Source organism: Plectrocnemia conspersa, unplaced genomic scaffold (genome assembly GCF_051122295.1).
Source record: "Plectrocnemia conspersa isolate PC_06_02 unplaced genomic scaffold, ASM5112229v1 ptg000010l, whole genome shotgun sequence".
NCBI lineage: Eukaryota > Metazoa > Arthropoda > Insecta > Trichoptera > Polycentropodidae > Plectrocnemia > Plectrocnemia conspersa.
In genome coordinates this window covers 22,781,050-22,806,424 of record NW_028277174.1, presented here as the reverse complement: position 1 = coordinate 22,806,424, position 25,375 = coordinate 22,781,050, and the positions used below count along the sequence as shown (strand labels likewise).

Below are 25,375 nucleotides of genomic sequence, written 5' to 3'. Positions count from 1 at the left end.
ATGTATATATAAATAGATACTATTATTCCATAGCAGATAGCTATTAACAATTTTTTATAAATAATAATTAAATTATTAGCTCTATTACCTCCTCACTTATTCTATACTCCTGGTAGATTATGACATGTATAATTCATATTATGTTAGCAAGGAGATCAAGAGACGAGTAGTGTCGGCAAATAAATATTATTTCAGCCTAATAAAACAAATCAAATCGCTGACACTATCTCGTCGTACAAAGATATAGCTTTACAAAACGTTGATCAGACCAATTCTGACATAAGATTCATAGAGCTGGACACTTACCAGGGCCGACGAAAGGCTGCTTGACATATTCGAAAGAAAAGTGCTTCGCAGGATATATGGCGCTATATGAGAGCAACGAGTGGCGTAACAAGAGGAGCATCCACAAAACCAAAATATTATAAGAAAATATCCAAGGTTTACTTCTCAAGCAATAAAAATTGTGTAATGCATATGCCGACTGGTGCGTTTCATATACGATACACCAGACCGATTAATACATATACATTTTTTTTATATAATTCAAGACTCAACTGAACCTTAATTACAAAAACAACAATCATTACAGTCTCTGTAAAATATTGCTACAATAGAAAAGTGAAAACATACGTTCATTACTAATTTTTCTTCCTATAAACCCATTGCGTCTGCGTCTTGATGCGATCAGCTGAGAGCTGAAGTAGACTATCCGACATCGCAATGGTTTGGCGGGACGTATTAAGTATATAGACTTCATCAAGAAACAACATGCAATGGATGACGTACTGTTTTGTTTCACCTTTTAGTCTCAAAAACAAAATTTATCCTTTCTGGGGTAAAAAGTCATTTATACGTAGAAGTGTTCAATACATAAATGAGCTTAAATTGAACCTCGTTGGAGTTGCACAACTTGATTCAATTGAAATCAATGTTGTGATTCACATCTACATTTGAACACCCCATCGAGTGGTGCATGCACAACTGAATGGGCGTTATTAAACTTGGTAAGTCATATAGTATTAGAAAAAAATGAAAATGAAAAAAAATACACGCGTATTCTTATAAAATAAATTTATTTATTAGCAATCCCAGTTCAATAATACATTTTTATAATAAGATCCAACGTTATAGAAATCACATTAAAACTTGAACTCTTTGTACTTTTTAGCTTGTTTTGAATCTGAGGTTTGTTGACGTTTTCTTTTACTCTGAAACATAAAAAATCGAATGAAAATTATACTTAACAAACTAAGTAATCCGAAACATAAAAACTCCATTTCAAAAATAGTCTCTACCTTCTGTCTCGCCACGTGATCAGCAAGCATATCCGATAGATCTTCGCGAGTGGGTTGATGCTGTTGAGCCCTCAATTGCTGTTCGTACCTAGCAGCCATCGCATCGGCATCCAGTTCTAATTCAGATGGATCTAAAGCGAGCTCGACTGCTCCTCCGCTTCTTTCGGAAGTGGTAGCAGTTGCTCCACCACGTTTTCCAGCTACTCAAACATAAACATATTAGTATTATCTCATTACCAATTAACACGTGTTAATAAATAGTGTATACCTAATGCAGCGGGCGGTTGTGTACCACCAGCTCCAGTCATATCGTAGACATGAGTCGAAGCCATCATACCGCCGGTCACTCCACGGCGTTCGGCCAACACTTGATAAAGCACCGGTGTTTCTCCGCTGTAATATTGAAATTCAGTATCAAATTTGCACTTTCAAACATTAGTAAATGTATATATTGTTACCTCTCGATGTCGCTTTCTATCTTCTTTTTTCGCAACTCGATTGTCTCTGGCGTTTCTAATCCGAGCGGTACAGACGAAAGACCGGAAGGCGTTGCTAGACCTTCTCCAGGTGTAACCAGACCACTTTGATCTGGTTCTGGAGCGGGCGTCAGTTCTTCTCCTTCGGATTCCGCTAAAGAAAATTTCAAATATAAATTAAGATTTAATTTGTGTTTTATTCCTTTAAGACCGATTTTGTTTAGTTGACATTAGATCATTTTTATTACGTGTGTTAATACTGGAAAATAAAATAGGTTAATTTTTTTTAATTTCCCTGATATGCGAGTAAAAAAGAAGTTTTCGAAATTTGAATTGTAATACTTGTAATAAGCATCATTCGAAACGAAAAATTGTCTCTCATGTACAAGTCAAGAATACATGAACAATTTTTAAGAATTTTGGAAAGCTTGGAACACTGCTCTAAAGTAATAATATGTAACTTTTAGCTTAATTGTGTTAAAATATTCCCCCGGTTGCCTAAAAATTGCCAAAATACATTATACAAAGCTGATGATAAGAGGATCACTAACAATTTTAGCCCTATATCTGTTTTACTAGTTCTATCAAAAAAATTTGAATCAATTCTAGCTAACAGAATAAATAATTTTTTTTCACATTTACAACACAGATTTAGAAGCAAGATATGCAGCTTTTGATTTCATTAATGAAATACAACATAACTTAAATGATAAAAATAAAACCTTAGCATTATTTATAGACTTAAAAAAAAGCTTTTGACAAAGTAGACCATAACATATTATTAGAGAAATTGAAACATTGAAATAGTAGGACCAACGCTAAATTTATTAAAAAGCTATTTAAATAATGGACAAAAGTAGTTCTAATAAATGGTACACAAAGCGAATGTGAGTTGGTGAAGTGCGGAATTCCACAGGGTTCTATTTTGGCACCTTTATTATTTAATCTATACATAAATAATTTAACCCTATGCAGGAAGGATTGAACCGGATGCTGATGATACAATGCTAATTTATAACTCTAAAACATAAAAAGATATGCAAAGAAACCCATCAATTTGTCAGGTGTCATTGAAAATAGCTATATAGTGACAGATTTTTGACATAAAATAAAAATAGTGTTAATATATTTTAAAATATAAAAAGTCGTAAAAAAAACCCCGAAAATTTTGCCTGCAACTATTCTACCAAAATATGAGCTAATAATGGTAACCAAAAAAATGCTAGAGAAAAAATCGATTATAAATACTAAATTTAAATTTAGAAAACAGCTATATAATTATGAAATTAGATCTGCTGATGATTTACACATCCTACAAGCATTTTCTGTAAAGTTTGACACAAATTCTTAAGAATATATTGCATTTAAAATCTTTAATGATTTACCAAAATCAACTAGGTATAATTGCAAAGGAATTAAAAAATATTTTTTTAATGAATTCATGAAACTTAAATAAAATAAAATTAAGTTAATAAATAATACATACAGTAGACCCCCCAATAACACGGTACATTGGGGACGTGCTATTTGGGTGCCCGTTACTTTATGTTGTGAGCGAGCCAAAGGGAGGATATCTCACCACGCGGGCCTGATTTGTACGCATGTATTGAAAAAATGTATGAGTATTTTCTAGTCTCCCAACTACACGCACCCAAATAGCACGTCCCCAATTTACCGTGGTATTGGGGGGTGTACTGTATATCTCATTATATAATTGTTATTTTTGTTTTTCTTTTACTACTTATTATATTTTTTTAAATGTATACATATTATATTTATAATTTTAATGTATTAAATTGTAACCGCAGAATGAGTTATTTCACACTTACGCGGAATTACGTATATAAAATAAAATATACCTTCTTCTGATGATTCGCCTTCAGATTCCGATTCCAATTCTCCCCACATTGTTCGATCCACTTCTACTTCCTCCACGTCCTAAATACAAAAATAATCATATGTTCAATAATTCAATTATAATATTTAATTCAATTTATTTGAATTCTTACATCTTGAGCGCTCTGAGCATGACCAAATACGTCTCCGTACAAAGGTTTACCGTGTTCGTCCACCGGAGGTTTACCCCAACCGCCTGCATGATAACCGAACGCGCACCCTTCCGGAATGGGAGCGTTCAATCCTGGAATTTTAAGATTGGGGTATGACGGAGGGGGTCCATAACGTTGCTGAGCGATCAACCAAGGCGGAGGTACTTTGTGACAGTTCGGGCCCACGGGCATTCCCAAAGCCGTTCTCAATTCTTCGCTCAAATCTCCAGGTTTTTTTTCACGAAGCCTCGTCTCAAATTCTTTGCCTTCGTAATACAAATCACCATGGATCGTCATGCGCGGTTTAGTTTGCCATTTGAAGAAGGCGTCGTGTAATTTTTGATAATCAATATCGATCTTACCGAGCTTTGGTCTAGCTCTTTCTCTCATTTTAGCCTTTAACGTCTTCGTTTCTTCTTTGTCTTGGAGCGACGCTCGCATTTCCATTATTCCAGTTTTCTTGATAAAATCCGGTAGATTAAAAGCAGGTTTCTCGATACCGCGTTTGCCTTGTAAGTACTTACGTTTATAGCACCAATGTCGAGGGACTTGAACAGTGTTCCGATGCGCTTTCAGTTGCACAAGCAAGCGTGGATCTCTAGCTGTAACGTCGTACATTTCGACTACGTCGGGCCGAGCGACCAATTGTTTGAGTTCGGCGACAGATAATCGCGATAATTTCTTCAATTTTCTTTTCGATAACCTTTCTTTTTCATCGTTTGCTTTTTTTTCTTCGGTCTCTTCGTCCACGTCGAACTGATCTCTGACCCTTTCCATTTTGCGCAACGCCGGCGCAGATTTATTCGGATCGGACGACAGTTGTTCTGAATCGGTTTTGTGTTCGGATATTTTAAAAACTTCGAAGATCCTATGGAACTGTCTATACATCGGCTCCAACTCGTGAAACTGTAGATTCTCTTGAATGTAATCTATTTCAGCGTCGATGACAACTTCTTTCTCTTTAGCTTTATCTTTCTTTACAATTTCGACCGTTTTCTGTTCTTTTCGCAATACCTCGTCTTTTTTAAATTGTATTTTATTCAATTTGGCGAGCTTCTTCCTTTTCTTTTTGCGTCGATTTTTATTAGCTTTACTAGCTCCTTCCTGTTTTATAGATTGAGAAGATGACGATTCGTTTTCGTCGTCGGAATCGCCTTCGTCGTCCTCAGCGTCGTATTCAGAACTGATCACGGCAGATTGACCGGTCCCGCTGTTCTGATCGTTTGAATCTCCGTCTTCTAAAGTGCCGAGTGCAGCGGCTCTCTGATCCTTAAACGCGAGAGCCTCTTCTAGAGCTTTGGGCAAAACGACGACGTCTTGACTGACTTTTTTCTTTAACTCTTCGGGTTTTTCGACTTTCAGCGATAACAACGAAGGTAAATTAGAGTTTTGATTCCTCGAGTTCTTAGATGAGAATTCTTCGTCGTGCTCTTGAGATCCGGTCCAGCCCATGGGCGGTCCCATGCCGGGGGGCGGCAACATCGTGCCTCTCATTCCCGGTGGAGTCATCTGATTGCCCGGAGGTCCCTGCATTTGATTCGGAGGAGGGATAGGAACAGTTCCGGGCGGACCCAGCGGCATTTGATTCATTTGTTCCATCGGGGGCATCATCTGATGATCGTGCATGTTCATCTGACCGATTCCGGGAGGTCCTGGATTCGTTCCTAAAAAATATTATATAAAATCGTAAAATTGCTAGATAAAATCTGTATACAAAAGGAAAAATGACAATTACACGATGGAAAAAATAAAATCATATTGATTTAGCTTGAAAAAGTCGAAATTAAAAATGCTAATCGACTCACCCTTATTTTTTAAAATTAAATTACCCCAAAATGAAATTATTTTATATCAATTGAGACGCAGGTATAATTTTTTTGTTGATGTTTGATTTATCAAACTTGTCAGAGAAGCTGAGAGAGGCACCTTTTTAACTTTAATCTAACAATGTAACACGCATTGAATTTGTAAACAAAGCAGATGTCATATTTTTGGATGTCAGGAGCTGCAAAGAAAGTGAAAAAAAAGCCACTACCTTTGTAACAACTTATCTATGTCAACAAAGATTTTCTACTCTAACAAATATAAAAATTAAGCACAACATCGACTGAATCTTCGAGGAAGACAGTATTCAAATTGCTTTAATATTAAGAAGTCCAAATTTTTATGTTCTTGTGTAAAAAATTAAGCAATATAAAAAGTTATTATTATGTAAGAGCAAGCGAGAACAATGTACTGATCCGTGGCCATATTGTACCGAATCATTCTTAGTGAGTGACTGTGACTTAGTTTGCGAACATGTTGTTGGGGGTATGATTGCAGATTTTTTCAGTCGACAGTGCTAATAGGGGTATTGTTATTCGGGGGTCAACTGTTTTGATTTTTGTAACTCTCGTCATTTTTTCTTATGTACACAAAAATAATCATATTACCTCTCATATTAGGCGGCAACATTTGACTTCCTGGTGGACCATTACCGCTAAAATTTTGTCCCGGTGGCATGACCATCATTTGCTCCTGCATATCCAAATTATGATCGGACATGTAATCCGATACCATGTGTTCCTGACGCTGTTGTTCCATCATAGCTTGCTGTTCTATCAGAGCTTGCTGTTGAGCAATTCTTGCAGCCATTTCATCCTAAACAAATATTACAATTTAATTCTAAGAAAATAAGTAAGGTTACAAAAAGGCTCATATTTTTCGGGTTAATATTTCGAGAAACTTGCGCAGTTTTGTGACTGTTGATAATTAATCATCAGAAATTTCTATACTATAGTAAAATAAGATCTATTTCCAGCCATAGATAGTGTTTTAATTATTCCCAATCTAAGTCGTATTTTTCAAGTAAAGAAAAGTGTATAAGAGAAATATATCTATACATTTTAATACTTTTTATGTTACGGTTTATGGTTCAAACTATGCATCATATAACAAATCTTTGATATACCTTTTTTAAATTGACTTTGTCTAATTTTATAAATAATAAGTGCACCATATGAATATTTTCACAATATCTCAAGCTTTGTACCGTTGTTTCATATTTTACATATATATATAATATATGTAATATAAAATCTCTATTTGTTTTTATAAAATTACCCTAAATTTTCAACTTCTGTCCTTCATGAACATTAAAAATCTGGTTACCCAATTAAAGGACATGATTTAAGTGCAAGTTAACGTAAAAAACAAGACAAGTTACAAATTATGTACATTAATGTAATTTTTTAAGTTTTATTACACTAAATCAAATAACTATGTATACATACTATGAAATAACTATTAGTTAAAGTATTAAATATACCTAACTGTGAGCTATTGCGATCTTAATTTTATATCGCCAATTTTATTCACTGATGTTTGACGTTTAAAACATAACCTAATTATTTGTATACGGCGATAAATGCGTGACAAGTACGCAATACGAATCATAATTTTTTACCAAAAAATATTAATAGAAATATCTTACATCGCTGCCGGCATCCGCCATCTTTTGGCAGGACGCTCTCTTTAATAAACGTCAATAAACTTTCAATACAAACGCCTCGATGATGGCGTTCGTTTTAATGTTGCCAGTGCATAATTTGCGATCATAGATAATAATATTGCTGACTGAATAAAATAAAACGAAAAATTAGACTTATTTTTTATTTCCCCACTTTCTTTTGAGGTGTGAAATTTTCAGTTCAGTGTCGATATTAAAATAAAATAATTTAAATATTTTGACAACAAAGCAAAATAATATCAAATATATAACTTTATGTTCATTTGCACTCGAATTTTATTTACGTATATGTTATTAGTCTAATAATATTTAAATGGCTAGTTAATTAAAATATTTGTAGGTATTTGGAAAAAACTCATAAATTTGTTTATTGTTACTCAAATTTATTCAAATAAAAAGTTTAAAACTTATAATTGTACATTTTTAGGGACGGTGATGATGGCGGGTGGCAATGAAACACAGATTAAGCCGCTGCAGTAATATATTTATTGATGGTTACAGTTGTTTACATTTCAGGGGCGCGCTCGCGACGGCACGCGTCCGAACCCTTACGGGCTTGCCGGTAGAGAAAGTGAAAACCGTCACAACAATGCTACTTCAGCGCCGACCAGTTTTGGCCATAACAAATCTATATTGGCCCCCATAATATTGTTTACATTTTGCTTCAGTATCAATTTTCATGCTCGGATAAATACGATTTTTATTGCTTAGTCATACGCATACAAAAGTCAACAATACTTATTATTATTCGAGCAATGTATAAATGTTACATTGAATGTGTATTTTTCAGTAAAGCTATATTTTTACTAATGAAATCCAAATTAAATTTTCACCAGTAGATATATATTTCCACTAGCGGAAATATAATTGAACTAATTGGCGTTACTGAAATTATACGCTGCTCTAAAATGTCTATGAAACCCAATTTGACAGTTGCGAAACTAGCATTAGCTGTTCTAACCCAGACCTAACACGAAAGCTCTAAAACTAATTGTAGTTTTAGAACTTTCATTAGATCAAGTCTAAAATACAGACGAAGCCAATTATTCTTTCAGGGAAAAATAAGCAGAAAAAGAAGTACAGACAGATGTCGCATATTACTCCATAGTTTGTCTGCACTTGAATATAACACTATGTTTTAAAAATATGTTAGTTACCCTTACCGATATTACTACGGACTTCTGATATTTTATAGTTTAGGGACGGTTGGCAATTATACACAGATTGAGCCGCTGCAGTAATGTTTTATTGCTGGTAGACTCGTTTACATTGTTTTTAAAATATGGGGCGCGCGCACGTCCAGATCGCTTGAAGATTGCTATTCGAGAAAAAATTTGTTACGCAGTGCTACTCAAGTGCCGACCAGTTTTGGCCATAACAAACCTAAATCGCCCCCCATAATAGTATTGGTTAAAGTGTATAGGCGGCCTATTTACATATGTATTTATTTAGATTTTTGTTATAACCAGAACTCGATGGCACTTGGGTAACACTGGCGTGACGGAATCTCTCCGCTAACAATCTTCGGTGCGGTCGCGGGCCCGCGCTCCGTTCATTGTATTAATAACTATATCAACTTAATTAATTTTCAATAAAATACTACTGCAGCGGCTCAATCTGTGTCTAATTGCCACTCGTCACATCCCGTCGCCAAAAGTGTATTCAAACTGAAATTTGGTCAAAAGGAGGGCGCAGGGTCAGCCCTAGGTTATTTGGCGCCCCAGGAAAAAACTAAATTTGCACCCCCTTCCCTATTAATACTTTAATAACTCATTGCACGAGCTCAAAAATATAATTAAAATTAAAGTACTTTAATATTATATTTGACACTATATTATTTTTTGTGATTGAGGGTTTTTGTAGAATTTGTAGTTTTTCGTCGCGATTTTCTACGCGTGAAATAATCTAGAGTAGGGTGTACCAAAAAAAGTAATAAAATTGTGTCGGTGCCGTTACAATGGGAACGCTCAGTTACGAATATTCCCACTATTCCCACGGCGCCGACATGATTTTACTGCTTCTGACGCATATTTTTACTTCTGAGGGAAGGGATAGTTGATTTTTGCGCTCCCCTATTGGTTAAAATTTGGTTTAGATATGCTTCGTTCGATTCTCACTTATTGTAAGTTTTAATATGAACGCTACATAACTGAGCGTTTCCAATGCGACGGCAAGATTCTATTGCTTTTGATGCGGATTCTAAGCAGGGACCTCCTTGAATTTGGCTAGAAAAATCCATGAAATACTATAAATCTTAATGAAATATTAAAAAAAAACGATTTCTGAATGACTTACTTTTTTCCCTCCTCGTGATGAGACTTTCGAAATATATTTCAAAATATCATATTTTTTTGCTCTATGAAAACTAGGTAGGAAGCTTTTTTGCTCATGGATCATCGGTCGATACGTGTACATGAAAAAATAGAGAAAAAGTGCATTTTGAAAAAAACTGAGATGACACTATGAAAATTTATAAAATAGGTGTCTCCTGCAGTATAATTACTGAAGATCAAGTTTTTAATTGCAAATAAGTTAAAAATAAACTAAAAACAGATACGACAGGCTCTTCGACTGAACATAATTTGTAGAATTCTGTCACCAAATATAAAATCTTTTAGGAATGTTTGTATAAAAACAAAGTAGTTTACTTTTGTAACAAACTATATTTTATATATTTAAAACAATAATATTCACACAATTAGTACTACACTTTTAAATATTTCTTCTGCTAACTTAGTCCAGCGACATTTGTACGCACGGTAACTTGGTTCAAAGCGACTGGAATGCGTTACATTAATAAATTGGAAGTATAATCAATAACAGAAATACATTTTGGTAGGTTAGATACTAGTTAAAAAAAATGTAAATTTATTTTATTCCAATTATGGTTTCCATCTTAAGACCTAATATAATACAATATAAATTTTTAATTCCAACTTTACAATTTTCTAAGAATTATGTCAAAATCAATTGAATTTTTATCGAAATCGAACATTAGCAGAATGTTATACAAACGAGTAGTTTTATTTATGATTCAGATAATTTTTTCTTTGTTACCGTTAATTGACAAAAAACAAAAAATAATACATATTTATCTATATCGATACTCCAATATTGAATAAAAATCATTGCAGTATCGATACAGGTAGCCTCGATTGGAACTCTTATTTACACATCAGGCTGAGAATATAGTGGAGCGATAAGTTGCACGAAGATGCATCGTTTTATTGATTAATTTATTAAGATCGTCATAATTTCGTAGCATCGTCTCGGGTAAATATTTTTTTATAAAAAATAGTGAAAGCGTTGATGTTTTTGTTAGAGATTGAAAATTTGAAGTCTAAAATCATACCTTGAAATTGATACTGACGAAAGAAACAGTTTGAAAATAAAGAAGTTGCAATAGAAATGAAATTTCTGTTTGGACATTGAACTTAATATTTCTTATTTAAGCAGTCTAGATATATAAGTTATATTTTAAGAAACGGCAAACAGCTCCACTATATTTAGTATTGTGCGTTAGGAACTATCGTATCACAGTTGCGCTAGGAAAAAGTCCAGTCGTCTAAAAACGAATATCGACAAGGCGACCAGTAGACAGGCGAACACGCAGTCCCTCAATGCGTCCGGGGAACCTCGCCGGCGGGAAGTCGGGGGCGCGGAGACGACGCATGACCGGTCGGAGGCTGCTGAGGTCGGCGCTGGAGGGGCGGTTGCGGTGCTCGGTGCGGGATCGCCTTCTTCGGAGCGGCTCAGGAGCGCCTCGGGCGCCCCGCACTCGGCGCATCGCCAGGCCACCGAGCGCCGCGCGAGCGCCCGCCTCTCCGCGGGCTCGCAGTCGAGAGAACCGACCGTGCCCTCGGCCGGCGCTGGCATGAAGGCTGCCAGCGCCAAGAGGGCTGTGCGGATCGACCAGGACGGCTGCCAGGTCTCCGGGTGGTGGCCCGAGATCGACAGGCATATCTTGCGGTGCGTCTCGAAGCGACCGTTCGGCGTGAGCAGCACGATGTGCGGCGGCCGCATGGGGTACTGCTCCGGCAGCAGGATGCGACCGTGATACACTCCCCCGGCGAAGTCGGTAGCCCTGGGGCCGCGGACGGTAAAATGCCACTCGAATAGGTCGTCGCCGAGGGGCTGCGCGTGGTAGTCTTCTGAAGGCGTCGCCAGCTCGGCCGCCTCTCGCATGAGCCGCTTGGCCGCCGGGCTCCGGGCGCCGTCCGACATCTCGGCTGACGTTTCTCAGATGACGGAGGAGCGGCCGCGCGAATTCGACATCGCCCCCGAATTCTTCCAAAAACTCGTTTCCGAACGCGCCCTCGAAGATCACGCCGCTCAGTAACAAAAAGTCGTCCCGCATCAGCGGGGTGGGACGCGCCATGAGGATTCGAAGATGCGTCCTGATATATTCGTCCAGTATTACCCCGCGAGCCTCCATACTGACAAAACGTATCGGCAGGGTTGCCACCCAAAAAACATAGGGAAATGATAAACACTTCGCTAGCGGCAGTACGTTATTGGTCGACAGTCGTCACCTAAAAAAATTAGCTCCTACAGTTAAATATAATAAATAAAAATACGTCATTTTTCTACTTTAATACATTTAAGGATATCTTTTACATTTTATTAATTGGAAAAAATAATAACATAACAAAAATAATAGCACCTGACGTGTGGCAAGTTTATTTATTTGTTTATCAAAATTATGGCCAAAAGCATAACATATAGTAAAATTTAAAAATACTTACAAATATCTACATATATACAACCTTCGCCATAGTAATGAGGCACCCCTTAAAGGACATGGAACTCTTTAAAAGTGCATAGTCTGATCAAAATATTTTAGCATCTAGTTTTAACCGTAATTCTGAAAACTATACAAACGAATTTGTCGTTTTCAATTACTCACTTGCGTATTAAAAAAGGATTACAGGTCTAAATGCTCAGTTTCACTAAAGTTAGCATTATGTTCAGCTGCGTGAATTGATTATAATTTTATTGCATTCGCAAGGACTGAATAAATCAGAAATTAATAAATCATTGCGTATTAAACAGATTCTAGAAGTATAGTTTCTACGTTTATTTAATTTCCACTAGCTTCAATGAACTTTGTTCTTACATCCACCGCACTTTTAAAACCGCGATTTTGTAAAAAAAATACACTTTATTAGCTGACCTTCTGATAAATTGATCTTTCTTTGTTTTCCTGAGCCTTTCTTCCTTTGTAAGGATGTGGAATCCTCATATATTTTATGCAATTTAGCACAGTTGTTTTGCTGCACTCTACTTTGTTTGCAATATAACGAGAACTGAAGTTTTCTTAAGCCAGAATCAAAATTTCCGAATTCTTCGATGTTGTCAATTGTGGTACTTTTGGCATGTGGAACACAAAATCATGTAAAACTAATGTAAAAATAATGAAAGAAAGGAACCCTGTCGACGGAAAAAGTATATTCCGAGAAACATTAGCCGTTAGAAAGGAAAATATATAAACTTTTGTTCCTTTTCTGGGGGTGGACACTTTTCATTGACCGTTGCTATATATTTGATTTTTGTTATAATTTGTCGTAAACGTACACTTTTTAACATATAATATTAGTAATAAAATTGATTTCTGATTTATATTTGTTAATTTTGCCATTTTTAATATTTAATATCTGTGTTTAATTGCTTTTTATATTTGCTTTCTGTTTATTTTATAATATTATTGATGTTTGTATTATACATAATTCTACACATAAATAGAAATGCTAATTATTATTATTTACTCAAGTAATTATTTTATGATGTTAAAATATATATAAAATAACTTTTTGTCATGGGGCCCGAGTTCTCTCTGACAAATGCTAATAAAATGTACGCAAAAAATAAAATAGATTTCAGTTTTGCGTAAATTAGCTGAAAATAAAATGCAATTTTCAATTTGCTAGGTGTGAGGGGGCGGGGGGGTATGGCCGATACGGGTGACGTTAGTTTTGGCCCGAAGCGTCGGTAGGCAGGCAGGCGAACGTCCTCGAACGGCGAGCGAGGAAGAGCAACGGCGAAAGCTACGGCGAGCGCGGCTTCCGTCGATGGTGAGATCCGATGGTGAACCTTCGGCCAGATAGCGCATGAGGGGTTTGGAGTTCGCGCGCGCGCGGCCATGTAGCGGAGCGCGAGAGGCCGCATCCACCGAGTCCGAGTCGGGCGGCGAGTGGGGCGGAGTCGGAGGCGACGCGCGAGGGGGCGCCGGAGAAGCGGGCGGCGATAGCGAAGGAGGCGACGGAGAGGCAGACCCGCTGGCGCGACCGCCGACCGTCGGCATGGGAGGCGGAGGCGCCAGGCGCTCCGCCATGAAGGACGGACTGACGCCGTCGTCGGGCGTGGGAGCCCCGGCGGTGCCGCACGCGCTGGTCGTCATTTTCCTGGAGTTCTTCGCGTGGGGTCTGCTCACGATGCCCATCATCTCGGTGCTGAACGCCACCTTCCCGGACCACACTTTCCTGATGAACGGCCTCATCATGGGCATCAAAGGCATCCTGTCGTTCCTGAGCGCGCCGCTGATCGGCGCGCTGTCGGACGTGTGGGGCCGCAAGTTCTTCCTGCTGGTGACGGTGTTCTTCACGTGCGCCCCCATACCGCTCATGACCGTCAACACGTGGTGGTTCTTCGCGACGATCAGCATCAGCGGCGTGTTCGCCGTCACGTTCTCGATCGTGTTCGCGTACGTGGCCGACGTCACGTCGGAGGCGGAGCGCTCGCGAGCGTACGGACTCGTGTCGGCTACGTTCGCCGCCAGCATGGTCATCTCGCCGGCGCTCGGCGCCTATCTGATGGACGCGTACAGCGAGACGATCGTAGTGGCGGTGGCGACGGCCGTGGCCGTGCTCGACGTCTTCTTCATAATGGTGGCGGTGCCCGAGAGCCTGCCCGAGAAGGTGCGGCCCGGCTCGTGGGGCGCGCCCATAAGTTGGGAGCAAGCCGACCCGTTCGCGGCGCTGCGCAAGGTCGGCAAGGACCGCACCGTGCTCATGCTATGCGTCACCGTGTTCTTGTCGTATCTGCCCGAGGCCGGCCAGTACTCGTGCATCTTCGTCTACCTAAAGCTCGTCATGGGCTTCGGCGTAGTGCAGGTGGCCGTCTTCATCGCTACCGTCGGCATCCTCAGCATCGCCGCGCAGATCGTGCTCGGCTTTCTCATGAAGAACCTCGGCGCCAAGCACACCATCATGATCGGCCTGCTGTTCGAGACGCTGCAGCTCATGTGGTACGGCTTCGGCAGCCAGACGTGGATGATGTGGGCGGCCGGCGTGCTCGCGTCCATCTCCTCCATCACGTACCCCGCCATCAGCGCGTTCGTCTCCATCAACAGCCACGCCGATCGCCAGGGCGTCGTCCAGGGCATGGTGACGGGCATGCGCGGCCTCTGCAACGGGCTCGGCCCCGCCATGTTCGGCGTCATCTTCTACTTCTTCCACGTCGACCTCAACGAAGACCGCGTCAACGGCAAGGTCCACCGCAACCACACCGAAGAGGACCGCTACTTCCGTCTGGTGCCGGGCCCGCCGTTCGTGTTCGGCGCTTTGCTCGTCATCTGCGCGCTGCTCGTGGCCGCCTTCATCCCGGAGGAGGGGCCGCGCCGCGCCAGCCTCGAGCTGCACTACGAGGTGGAGAGGGGGCGGCGCGTCGCCGGGCCCCTCTCGCCTCTGATGGCCGCCGACTCGGCCGCCCTATAGCGGGACGTGTATTTTGTTTAAGACCGTAGCGAATAGTACAACCTATTTTTATGTGCAATTCATTTTTACTAACTTAGTCTTAGAGCTCGCCCACATGCAAAACCGTATTGTGAATCGCCCGTCGCTTCGTACTTAATATTTATGAATCGAATAATACCAACGGTTATTTCAAACATGTTTATTGAATATAGTTTATTAAATATACCAACGTGACGATTGTAAACGTACAGAAATGCGACGCGAAGATCTAAACCAGCTGTGAATCTTTGTATGATCTCATTCACAATATGCGTATATTTTTTGTTATTTTTTCAAATTGAAAAATAAATGCTTACTTTAAGAAACTATCGCTATTGTATTCATGTTTTTTTTTTATTTTTATTAAAACTATTTATTTTACGCAACACTAAAATGTATAAAAATAAATCAAATTATATATTTATATAATTTTAAAGCCATATCATATTGTATTTATAGAGTAATGAACCCGTATTTATAGGCCGTTTCTCGCCTTCATTTGCAATTCGAAGCGTCTGTTGGTCCTCACGCCGACTATGAAATTGGTTTCGCTCTTAATATTGTCGGTCTTGGAGAGCGATTCGGCGACAGATTTCGTCTGCTTCTTGACTATAGTCATCAGGGTGGATCTGGTTCGGGGCGTTTCTTCGTAGCACACGTTCGGCAAGTTCTTGTAATTGTCGTCGATCTTGAACCCGAACCTTGTGTAGTTCGGCGCCGAATCCGCTTTCGATCCTGCAACCGACAAAAGCATCCATCAGCTTCGCTTCCTATACGCATATACATATTTGAGTTTATCGTTAAGGACCAATAAGAAATGATTGTAAATTATTTATTTTTTAGTGTTACGATATTTTTTTATAGATTTAGGATATATTTTAAACAACTTAGCCGTCGTAAAGTTGCATTTTAGAGAGATAGCTCATCGCCGAACTTCTTGCGAACGAATATATTTTTTTAAAACGGTCTTCTATTCGGACGTAGATTGCAAAAAAAAAACACCAGGACACGTCGCAAAGTTCGCTACGATGAAGATTCGATTTTCTCACTTATACGAAACACGACGAACGCGTATTTATAATAAATAAAGATGAATAGTTACTGTTACTTTATATAAAACGTCAAGTTTAGTCACTACGAAAGCGCCCCTTTATTTTTTAACTTATTGTAATATTTAAAGAAAGATAAAAATGGAATATTGTGATTTTTAAAAAAATTAAACGAATAGAAAGTCGTATTTTTGTATCTGTGGATAAGAATTATAGTGAAAATTGTATCGTTTAAACACGCCTTGATAATGTATCGTTTGAAGTTTGAAAATATTACGAGTTTTGAAAAAAATTAAGCTTTTAGGAGTCATGTAGTGACGTCGTGATATGCTGTGTGAATTGTTAACGATATACCAAAGTTTATTATTAGTATAAGTATTATAAATATTATTATTGTATTATGTGCTGTAATTTAATTGTTGTAGAGCGTATAAGACGCGCAGTCGAAATCGGCAAACATTAACGAGACAATGAGCCGAAGTATTTTGTCATATACTAATTTCGCGATTTTCTACTATAAAACTAGTCTTTAATCTCGATTATCGTTTTATTTCGTTGTCGAGTATCTTGTAAGGCTTCATTGTATTCAGAGGTGATTGGGTTTTCCGGTTGTATAAATTTAATTAATCTAATTTTCTTTCTCTGTTAACGAGTGAAACGGGTAAAACGCGACGCGTTCGTCACCATAAATAAAATAGTAAATTTAAATATTGTAAACTATTTTTTAACATTATTGTTATATACATATATACGATCTTTCGGATAGAGAATGTCGGCGAACGCGTCCAGGTGGAGCGATGCATTTACTTTGTTTTCTACCTCACGTGTAATATGTTATATAAACCTTCCCGATTTGATTACCCCTAAGGTTTTTAAGATATGTATTATAAATAAAACGTTCGCTATAAAGCGCCGGCGATTAAAAACGATATTGTATATGTAATAATCTGCAACGTTATCTTATCTCGCGGCGAGACGATGACACACGTCCGGCGGCGGCGCACCGTTTGCGCTATCCTGCCGATAAATAGATTGCGTTTTTATAGTATTAAAATTCAACATGTTCGTGCCGGTGTGCGAATGAATCGTAATAACGTTAGTGTCGTTTACATACTGATAAGTGAACGGAGCTTTTTGACTTTTGTATATTGGAATTTTAATGACAAAATTGTCAACATTGGGAAGAGAATAGTTAGAAAAATAAATAAACAATAAACACACGATTGAACCATAACTCTACAAAGGTTCTTCCTGTTTAATCTAGGTTCGTTGTGCACTTTTTTCGTTTTTTTTTATAAATGCGAGGGTAAATCGAAAAGTAAAAGCGATTTGTTTATAAAATCAATATTTTCATTGTCAACACTGCTTCTATCTTCGAACACTCAATAGATTGGTACGAAAGTTTCTCTAAGCGATCAACTGACGTTCGATAAACCACTTGTATCAACATCTGTATAATCAATAGTCGAAGAAGGTCAAAAGAGTATGTAGAGTCGATGTTCCGACAAAGTCTTCTAAACGAGTGACTCAGTGACTCGGTCGGTATTGTCGAAATGTTTAAAACCCGTGACCTACTCTTTAGAATAACCGATTGAAATGCAGTTTTGTTTTTCTTCACAAACTCCTTTTGTTTAATGAAAATATCACAATACAAGTGACACAATAAGAATAAGAAAACTGCCTAACAAAATATACAATCATTTTTTTGGTGCAGGGTTCGAGGTTACGAAACAAATTTGAATAAACTACGTCCATTCGGATAGGAAGTGACAATATATATAAATATTTTTTTGTATTTTCAAACAATCTAAAAAAAATATACGATAAGTCTCACATTGCGCGACGTTAGTCGCTCATGTGGTATGTAAATCCTTTTTTTTTACTTTGTCGTATGGAATTTTTGTTATCAATAGTTAATGACATAAAATAAGTAAAAACACAGTTAAAAGGATACTTTTTCCAGTGTTTTAGTATTACAAATTAAATTGCCCTTAGTCTTTAATTTATCCTCAATTTAAGCACTACTAAATGTAACTTCGGCATGGACATGTAAATATAAACAAAAAAATTGACACAATGCACATAAAAATTACACACATATATATATATATATATATATATATATATATATATATATATATATATATATATATATATATATATATATATATATATACATATATATATATTTGGACAAAATGTGTGAAGGAGTCAATTGTAAGTAGTGATTATATAGTAAATTAGGAAAATATTGTCCGTCATAGATAGCGTGATCGATAAACGATATGGAATTCAGTGTTTGCTGTTTAGAAACGATAAAAAACGATGTGTTTCTTTCAAACAATTTATGCGTGAAGTTAAATTTGATACACTCGAACATTTCAGCGCGCCTAACTAACGCGGCGTTAGAAACGAGCATGTGACTCAAATTCGTTTCGTTTATCGATCGTTAACGAAATGCTAAAACTGCCATTGCATTATTAGTTGTGTATAATTTTTGGCGATCAAAGTTTTAATCGACCTTGCAACGGATATCTTCACCTGTCTTTTCTGTCTTACTATCACCACCACAAAACAATTAATCAATAAGTACTAATTTAAATATAAATAAAATCTGATAAAATATCGAAAAAAAACTCAATGTGATCATAACTCGGTGAACAAATTGATGATATTAAACCATTGTATAATTCACTGTAATATTTTATTATTTGTATAATAAATATATATATATATATACACATAAATATGACATCATCATCAAATTGTTTTCATTACTCACTATAATAATAAAAAAACTATCCACACCATTTAATAATTCCAATTCCTACTAGACCTTTCTAATTGGGTAATAGAGATTCTAAATAAAAGTTCGATTCAAAACACCCTAATGTCCTGTAAATAACCAGCAGTTTTACATATACTTTGGAGTTGCATTGAATCCTATTAAAATTCATTTCCATATGAAATTTCAGTATAGTGACACTTGTCTATCGTTCCGATAAGTGTACGAGTGGACTCAAAAGTTCCAAAACTGCAAGAAAAACATAGCATCCTTCTCGACTGAACCATAGTGGCATCTCAAGGAATGACGTGCGAGTAAGGGAAGAATGGTTACTGGGTTCACTACCGCCAGCCAAAAACAGTGTCATACCTCATCGCCGAAACCTAAAAAAATACACATTGCAGGGAGGAATGCTGACTTAGGTAATACCATAAAATAGTGTAAATCAGAGACTCGTACATGAAAGATCTGGGTTCGAATCTTATACGAACCCGTGTCTTTTAATATTTATTATGCCCGGGAGATCGGGATTAGTAATTATTATATAATTCTGATCAATTGTCACAGATTAGGTTTTTTAAATCTCACAGATATTTAGATTTCATTCTGGTACCCACTACAAACCAACTAGTTATTAATTGTGTTTACCCCGTTGTAACGTATTGGGTTAATGTCTGTCATATTGCAATAGATGGATTTAAAAAAATCATCTTGACTTGGCAATCGGGTCAATTTTATTTCTCTCGATCATTCATTGCATTAGCCTTAGGATCACTGTCAGGATTAGGTACAAAGGGGAACTTAATTGAAAGTTTGTTTTAAACGGCATTGAACGAGTATAATCGCACGTTTTAGTATTGAATTTGATTTATGATATGGACGAAGCTCCTCATGACTGAGTATACTAGCTTACTGAAAATTAAAATTTACGACATACTTAGTCATATCCCAGAGTTTTTTTTTTATTATATTAACCCCTTGAGTAGTGAGTTAATTTATACACATTTGTTAGTATACAAGGGGGGACCCAAAAGTAACAAGACAAGGGCTGTGAAAGGGAGGGACGATAGGCAAGTGAGTTCTGGGTAGTGGAGTTGTAGAAGGAACCAGTATGAGTCAGTATGCGACGTTTCGTCGCCATGAGATCACCCAATCGTGTGTAGCATTTTTTTTTACCAAACAATCTTTTACCACTTGGCGAAAACGTGAGATTGTTGACGCTCAAGACCATCACGCTGCGGTAAAAAAAGGCCGCGGAAATTTGTAATGTTTCAAACAGCATACAAGGATGATGCTTTGAGTGAAGCTTGAGTCTTCGCGATTTAAAAAGGCGAAATAACGATTGAAGATCAACCTCGTTCTGGGCCCCCTTCGTCTTCAAGGACTGACGACGACAAATCAACACCCTCGTTTGTGAAAAAATCAACACCAACGTTCGTGGTATTGAAAAAGTTGAGAGAGAGAGCTTCAGGAAAAAAAAGGAAGATCTTTGGCGGACAAGGGATTGGTTCTTCTATCATGACAACACACCGGCTCACACTGCATTGTCTGTGAAGTAGTTTTTGAGCAAAAACGGAATGACACCAATTATTCACTCGCCTATCTCACCTGACCTGACTTATTTTTGTTCCCTAGACTCAAAAGGGATATGAAAGGAAAACGTTTTGGGACTGTGGACAAGGTAAAACAAAAATCGCTGGAAGGGTTAAAAGACATCTCATTATGTGAGTTCCAGAACTGTTTTGAACAATGGAAGAAACGCTCGGACAGGTACATAATGGTCAATGGAAAGTACTTTGAAGGTGATCAAAATTTTGTATAAAAATATTGAAAAATAAAAGTTATAAAAAAGTCTCGTTATTTTTGGGTCCTCCTTCGTACACCCGGGAGCGAGTTAATTTTACATATTTTTCTATAACTATTTCTGTTGTTATTTATTTATTATTATTTCATATTGAATTTATAGTAAATTATATAAAAAAATCAGCGATTCTTAATGTTTTATTGCTTGAATTTATTTTACTACTTTCTTGAATTAGTATGTTTTAATAATTTGTTTCAATACTTTTCTATTATTGAATTTCGTTAATGTATTATACATATTCTTTAAAAAATTAATATAAAATATTTTTGTTATGTTAATTTATTTCATACTCTTTAATTTATTGGTATTAAATTGAAAAAATGAATATATAAATATAATGTTTTTTATTTCCTATTTCTTCAGTTATATATGTAAATATTCAACTATCTGGAATACCTCAAAACAGTGAGAGATCGACCACCGAATATGTACAGCGATAACGCTCAAAGGGTTAAGTTTTTACTTAATCTAGTGTAGACGTTACTTTGAACTGATCCTTGAAAAAGTCATGTTTCCCACTTCCTATAGCTATTATAATTCGGAAAAAGTCGGAGATTTTGGGAGGTTTTTATGCGAAACAAATCAGTAATTATATTTTTATTATAGCTATTATAATTCGGAAAAAATCAGGGACTTTAAAAAAACTTTCTACGAAAAGTCAGTCATTTAGAGGTTACACGTTATGGTCTGCTATTTTCGATGAATTTTAAATATATATAATTCTATGTTTTGACAAAATGTGAAGTTATAAATGTACACATTGCCATCTTTAGAAAAAAAATTAAGCTTTTGTTACGTTTGCATGATATTTTTATAAGGTTGAGTACTAACAATAATAACTCACGCTTGGCGCGTATTTGACGTTATTTTATATTTCACATTTTTATTGTAGTTTTATTTTTTATAAGCTAAGTGATAACCCTGGCCTAATGTTTTTTTTATATATGTATGTCTGTATTTAATTTAATTTTTTTTCACATATGTATATGAAAATATGTATATATTTTTCTACGAAATATTATTATTATTTTCTAATAGCTGTGACAACCCTAGCATTTTGTTCAATTTTCTTTTTATATTTTGTAATTTGACAACCCTAGCTTAGAAGGAAAAAACAATATTGTGTTTTTCTGGGTAAATGACACTTTGTATATTTATTTTATATGTCGTCATAATATAAATACAATCAATACATTTTCGAAATAAAAAGTTTCAATAGATTTTGTTTTTGCCTGTACTAAAAGTTTGCGACATTAAAAAACCTAATATAAAAATTATGCCTTATTGTACCTTTTTCGTAAGGTTTTCATCTGTAGCAAGGAATCCAGTCTAAAACGTAAAACCACTACACCTGACTTGTTCCCGATAAAACTAATTATAAAACGAAAAAGGATCATAATATATTCTTACCTTTGATCACAGTGGGAGTGTTGACGTATTCAAGGAGCTTCTTGGCTCTTTGTTCTCTCCTCGATTTGTTTTGGATTAGAGACTCCATGCGATCGAACTGTTTCTGATGAAGGGAAGTAAAATTGGGCATTTTGGTGCGCGATATCGGTTGAATAGGTTTGAGAAGTGTCTTGCTTGGCGTCTTCGCCTCGAACGTGGATTGGACCATGCTTATGATGTTCTTCGCTTTTGCTAAATATTTAATAATAAAATATTAATTAATTTGTACTAAGCTTGTTTAAAAAAAAAGGGAAATACCTTCAGATATTTGTAAAGTGACTTTTTTATTCTTGATGACCGGTTTACTGATTCCCCTCGGCTTCATCTTTCCAACGTTGACGGTATTCTTGATCGGTTTTATTGCTTGCGGAATCACTGAAATATTTATTTAAATATTGAAAAATATTTTCTAAAAATAAATGGGTTACCGAATAGTATAATAAAACTAATTCCTTGACAATTGCATAAGTGAGAGCAACCTTATTTTCTTATCTAAGTAAACATAGATTAAATTGTATACACATATTTTTATAAAAATAAATAAGTTTTAACTAGGAAATTAGATAAGTTCTTGGAAAATCGATATGACAAAAAACAGTGCTTGAGAAAACTTAAGATATTAATTTATTATACAAATAACTTCGTTTTTTGTTATCTGATACTAAAAAAAATTAGATTCGCAAGGTGTAACAATGAGTATTGTTAATCGTAGTGTTTTATGTATAACAATTCATTTAAAAACCGGTCATATTAAAAGATTTGATTTTCATAGAGTAATGAAATAAATAAGAATATTTAATTAAACAGAAATTGAAAGATGTATTCAAGAAAAGATAGATAAATACAATAATCATTTTGTTAGACAATTTTGCTCTATTCACCTCTGTTTGAAGACGTAGAACTGAACGGCTTCTGCAATATCGGTTTCGGTGGGTTAATTGCTTTCTTCGTAAATTGAAGGCGTCTATTAGGCGACTTGAAACTGATCTTCTTTTTATTAATATCTTGCTTCGGAATAGCTTTGGCCATAGGTTTTTCGATCGAATGAGTCACATTCAAAGCTACAGCTTTAATATTGGGAGTTTGGCTTTTTAATTTAATCTTATCCGATTTGGGCATAGGAGTCTGACCAGCCGAACCGACCGATATAGCTCTGCATAATGTCTTAGCGGGAGTTTTCATAGAAAACTTATTGGGTGTTGTGATTTTTTTGAAAAGTTTACAAGGGCTGGCTGCGGAAAAAGTGTGCGATTTAGACATTTCGTTTTCTACAATAATCAGTGAATCTTTTTTAGGATTGATTGATGCCGCTCGATCTATAATAATCGTACTTTCACGATTCATTACTGGTTTATGATTTGTATCCATATTTTCAGTAACGATTGGAGTGTCTTCTTCAATTTTATCCATATTCTCAGCTGGAGCATCTTGGTCGTTTATATTCGATTCGGAATCGCTTTCATGTATCGATATGATCGACGATTTGTTTTTGTTCTTTCGGCCTCTCTTCTTCGCTTTCATTAAAGTTTTACGGGATTTTTTCTTAGATTTTATTTCATTTTTCGATTCGGATCCGTCTAATTGACTTTCGTCCTCACTATTGTGGTCGTCTACTTTAACGTTTTGGATCGAAAACAACGGCGCTTGGTAATCAAATGGGGGTTTCGTTAGCACGCTATCGTCGCAAATAGTATTCAATTCGTTCACGTGCGCTTGAGAACGAGTGAATCGTCTTTTGGAGGCCATTTTTTTAACATTGGTAACGGAAATTGTGACGTCAATGTTTTCTTTAAAATCGCTGTCATTGTCTTTCGCAATTTCTGATTTGTGTATATCGACATTCTTCCTCGACTTCCTCTCTGTAAGTCACAAACGTTTTTAATTTAGTTATCATTATTAAAGTTACTATTTTCATTATGTACTAATAACGACTATTTTTTTTTTTTGAAAAAGAAAGGAATCAATGCATAAAATTTATTACAAATGTGATTTAGAAGTATATTTTACAATATGAATTCGATTTGTATCGTTAATTATTAAGATTTAGTGGAAAAAAACGTAAACTTACTGATACGTGTGACAGACATCTTGGAGGCAACCGTTTGGCGGGATTCAAACAAAGCCGTTAGCGCGGTAATGTTGGTAGCAACGCAGAATATTTTCGCGTATGGTATTATTGGAAAACAAAAAATTACAAATGACACAAATTATAAAAATAAAATAAATTAATTAATTTTTTTAATAATTACCTGTAAAATATAACATGTTGCGGTTTATGGGTGTTGGTTTATAAGAGATAACATTTTTTTTATTACTGTGGTTGATATTTATATATTTAAATAAGATATTATGCTTTTTAATGTAATAATACTTTTTTGACACTTATTTCAAAGTAAGTAGCATAGCTAGGAGGAAGGGAATTAAGCACTTCTAGTCTATAATCTAATCCAGTCTTATTATTTTAATGAAAACTCGGATAAATTAAAAACATTTTTATAAAAAAATAAACTGCAATAACTCACAGGTTAATACGTCAATAGTAATAAATTTGATTAAATACAATAAAAAATATAACAAATTATACATTAAAAAAAAACAATACAATGGATCGTTAATGACGATATTAATCCTTTCAACGCCAAGCGCATGATATCATGCGCAACTAAATCTACTGTCTAACGCCAAGCGCATGATATGATGCGCTCGTTAAAACCTTCGTTTTTTAAAGAAACGGAAAGGTAAAAGTTGGCAATATATGTTTTAAAAATCAGTTTGAGTTCCTAGTAAACGATTTCAGTGATTTTATTTATAGAATTTGCGATGAAACAGTGGTATATATAATTATAAAGTCACGCCTTAATTTTAGTCGTTTGTATTTCGCGCGCGGTTTCGATCGTGCTTCTTTAGACCACTTTTAGGGTTAGCACAAACGCATCGCGGAAATTCGTTTTTTTATACTTTAATTTATGAATCGAAATTAAATTATCTCATCAATATTTCAATGATAATTGTGATTTGTAAATACTTGTGAATATATTTATACGTTATTTCGACTGTTTTAATATTGTCTACTGTTTTTGTGATTGGTTTTTATTGTTTGTAATAATTAAATAATAATAATAATAATTACTATTAAATACTTATAAATAAATATAAATAAGATATAAT

The 25,375-nt window shown here is 36.2% G+C and overlaps 3 protein-coding genes across 5 annotated transcripts; 1 reads left to right on the top strand and 2 right to left on the bottom strand.

Annotated features, from left to right (window-relative positions):
* Positions 1 to 1,059: 1,059 nt before the first annotated feature.
* Sf3b2 (splicing factor 3b subunit 2) lies at positions 1,060 to 7,396 on the bottom strand. Its single transcript, XM_088194130.1, has 8 exons — positions 7,295 to 7,396; positions 6,255 to 6,462; positions 3,784 to 5,486; positions 3,634 to 3,712; positions 1,757 to 1,928; positions 1,567 to 1,691; positions 1,299 to 1,498; positions 1,060 to 1,211 (listed from the first exon to the last, which is right to left on the bottom strand). Exons 1-8 carry the CDS (start codon positions 7,313 to 7,315, stop codon positions 1,143 to 1,145), a joined length of 2,577 nt encoding a protein of 858 aa, XP_088050256.1. The 5' UTR covers positions 7,316 to 7,396; the 3' UTR covers positions 1,060 to 1,142.
* A 5,902-nt stretch (positions 7,397 to 13,298) lies between these two features.
* Positions 13,299 to 24,366, bottom strand: Mink (Mitotic spindle and nuclear protein). Of its 3 annotated transcripts, none has more exons than XM_088195936.1 (6): positions 24,276 to 24,366; positions 23,089 to 24,066; positions 22,466 to 22,582; positions 22,169 to 22,399; positions 15,554 to 15,795; positions 13,299 to 15,448 (listed from the first exon to the last, which is right to left on the bottom strand). In XM_088195936.1, the coding sequence occupies exons 1-6, from the start codon at positions 24,292 to 24,294 to the stop codon at positions 15,434 to 15,436; spliced, it is 1,602 nt and encodes a 533-aa protein (XP_088052062.1). In that variant the 5' UTR covers positions 24,295 to 24,366; the 3' UTR covers positions 13,299 to 15,433. The 3 variants fall into 3 exon arrangements, with proteins under 3 accessions (XP_088052062.1, XP_088052061.1, XP_088052060.1); XM_088195935.1 differs by having other exon boundaries at positions 15,206 to 15,448; positions 15,530 to 15,795; XM_088195934.1 differs by having other exon boundaries at positions 15,407 to 15,795.
* Positions 13,438 to 15,400, top strand: LOC148231028 (solute carrier family 71 member 1). The gene has a single exon (XM_088195937.1). The coding sequence runs from the start codon at positions 13,438 to 13,440 to the stop codon at positions 15,040 to 15,042; it is 1,605 nt and encodes a 534-aa protein (XP_088052063.1). The 3' UTR covers positions 15,043 to 15,400.
* Positions 24,367 to 25,375: the final 1,009 nt, after the last annotated feature.

What these genes read in the sequence shown, in the direction of transcription:
- Sf3b2 (XM_088194130.1), bottom strand. Translation starts at nt 7,315, where the DNA reads ATGGCGGATGCCGGCAGCGAT. An exon ending in AGGCGAATCATCAGAAGAAG is followed by an intron (nt 1,929 to 3,633) that starts GTATATTTTATT and finishes AATTTTCTTTAG; the next exon opens with CGGAATCCGAAGGAGAAGAA. An exon ending in ATCACGTGGCGAGACAGAAG is followed by an intron (nt 1,212 to 1,298) that starts GTAGAGACTATT and finishes TTTATGTTTCAG; the next exon opens with AGTAAAAGAAAACGTCAACA.
- LOC148231028 (XM_088195937.1), top strand. Translation starts at nt 13,438, where the DNA reads ATGAGGGGTTTGGAGTTCGCGCGCGCGCGGCCATGTAGCGGAGCGCGA.
- Mink (XM_088195935.1), bottom strand. An exon ending in CACTTTACAAATATCTGAAG is followed by an intron (nt 22,400 to 22,465) that starts GTATTTCCCTTT and finishes TTAAATATTTAG; the next exon opens with CAAAAGCGAAGAACATCATA. An exon ending in CACTCCCACTGTGATCAAAG is followed by an intron (nt 15,796 to 22,168) that starts GTAAGAATATAT and finishes TGTCGGTTGCAG; the next exon opens with GATCGAAAGCGGATTCGGCG.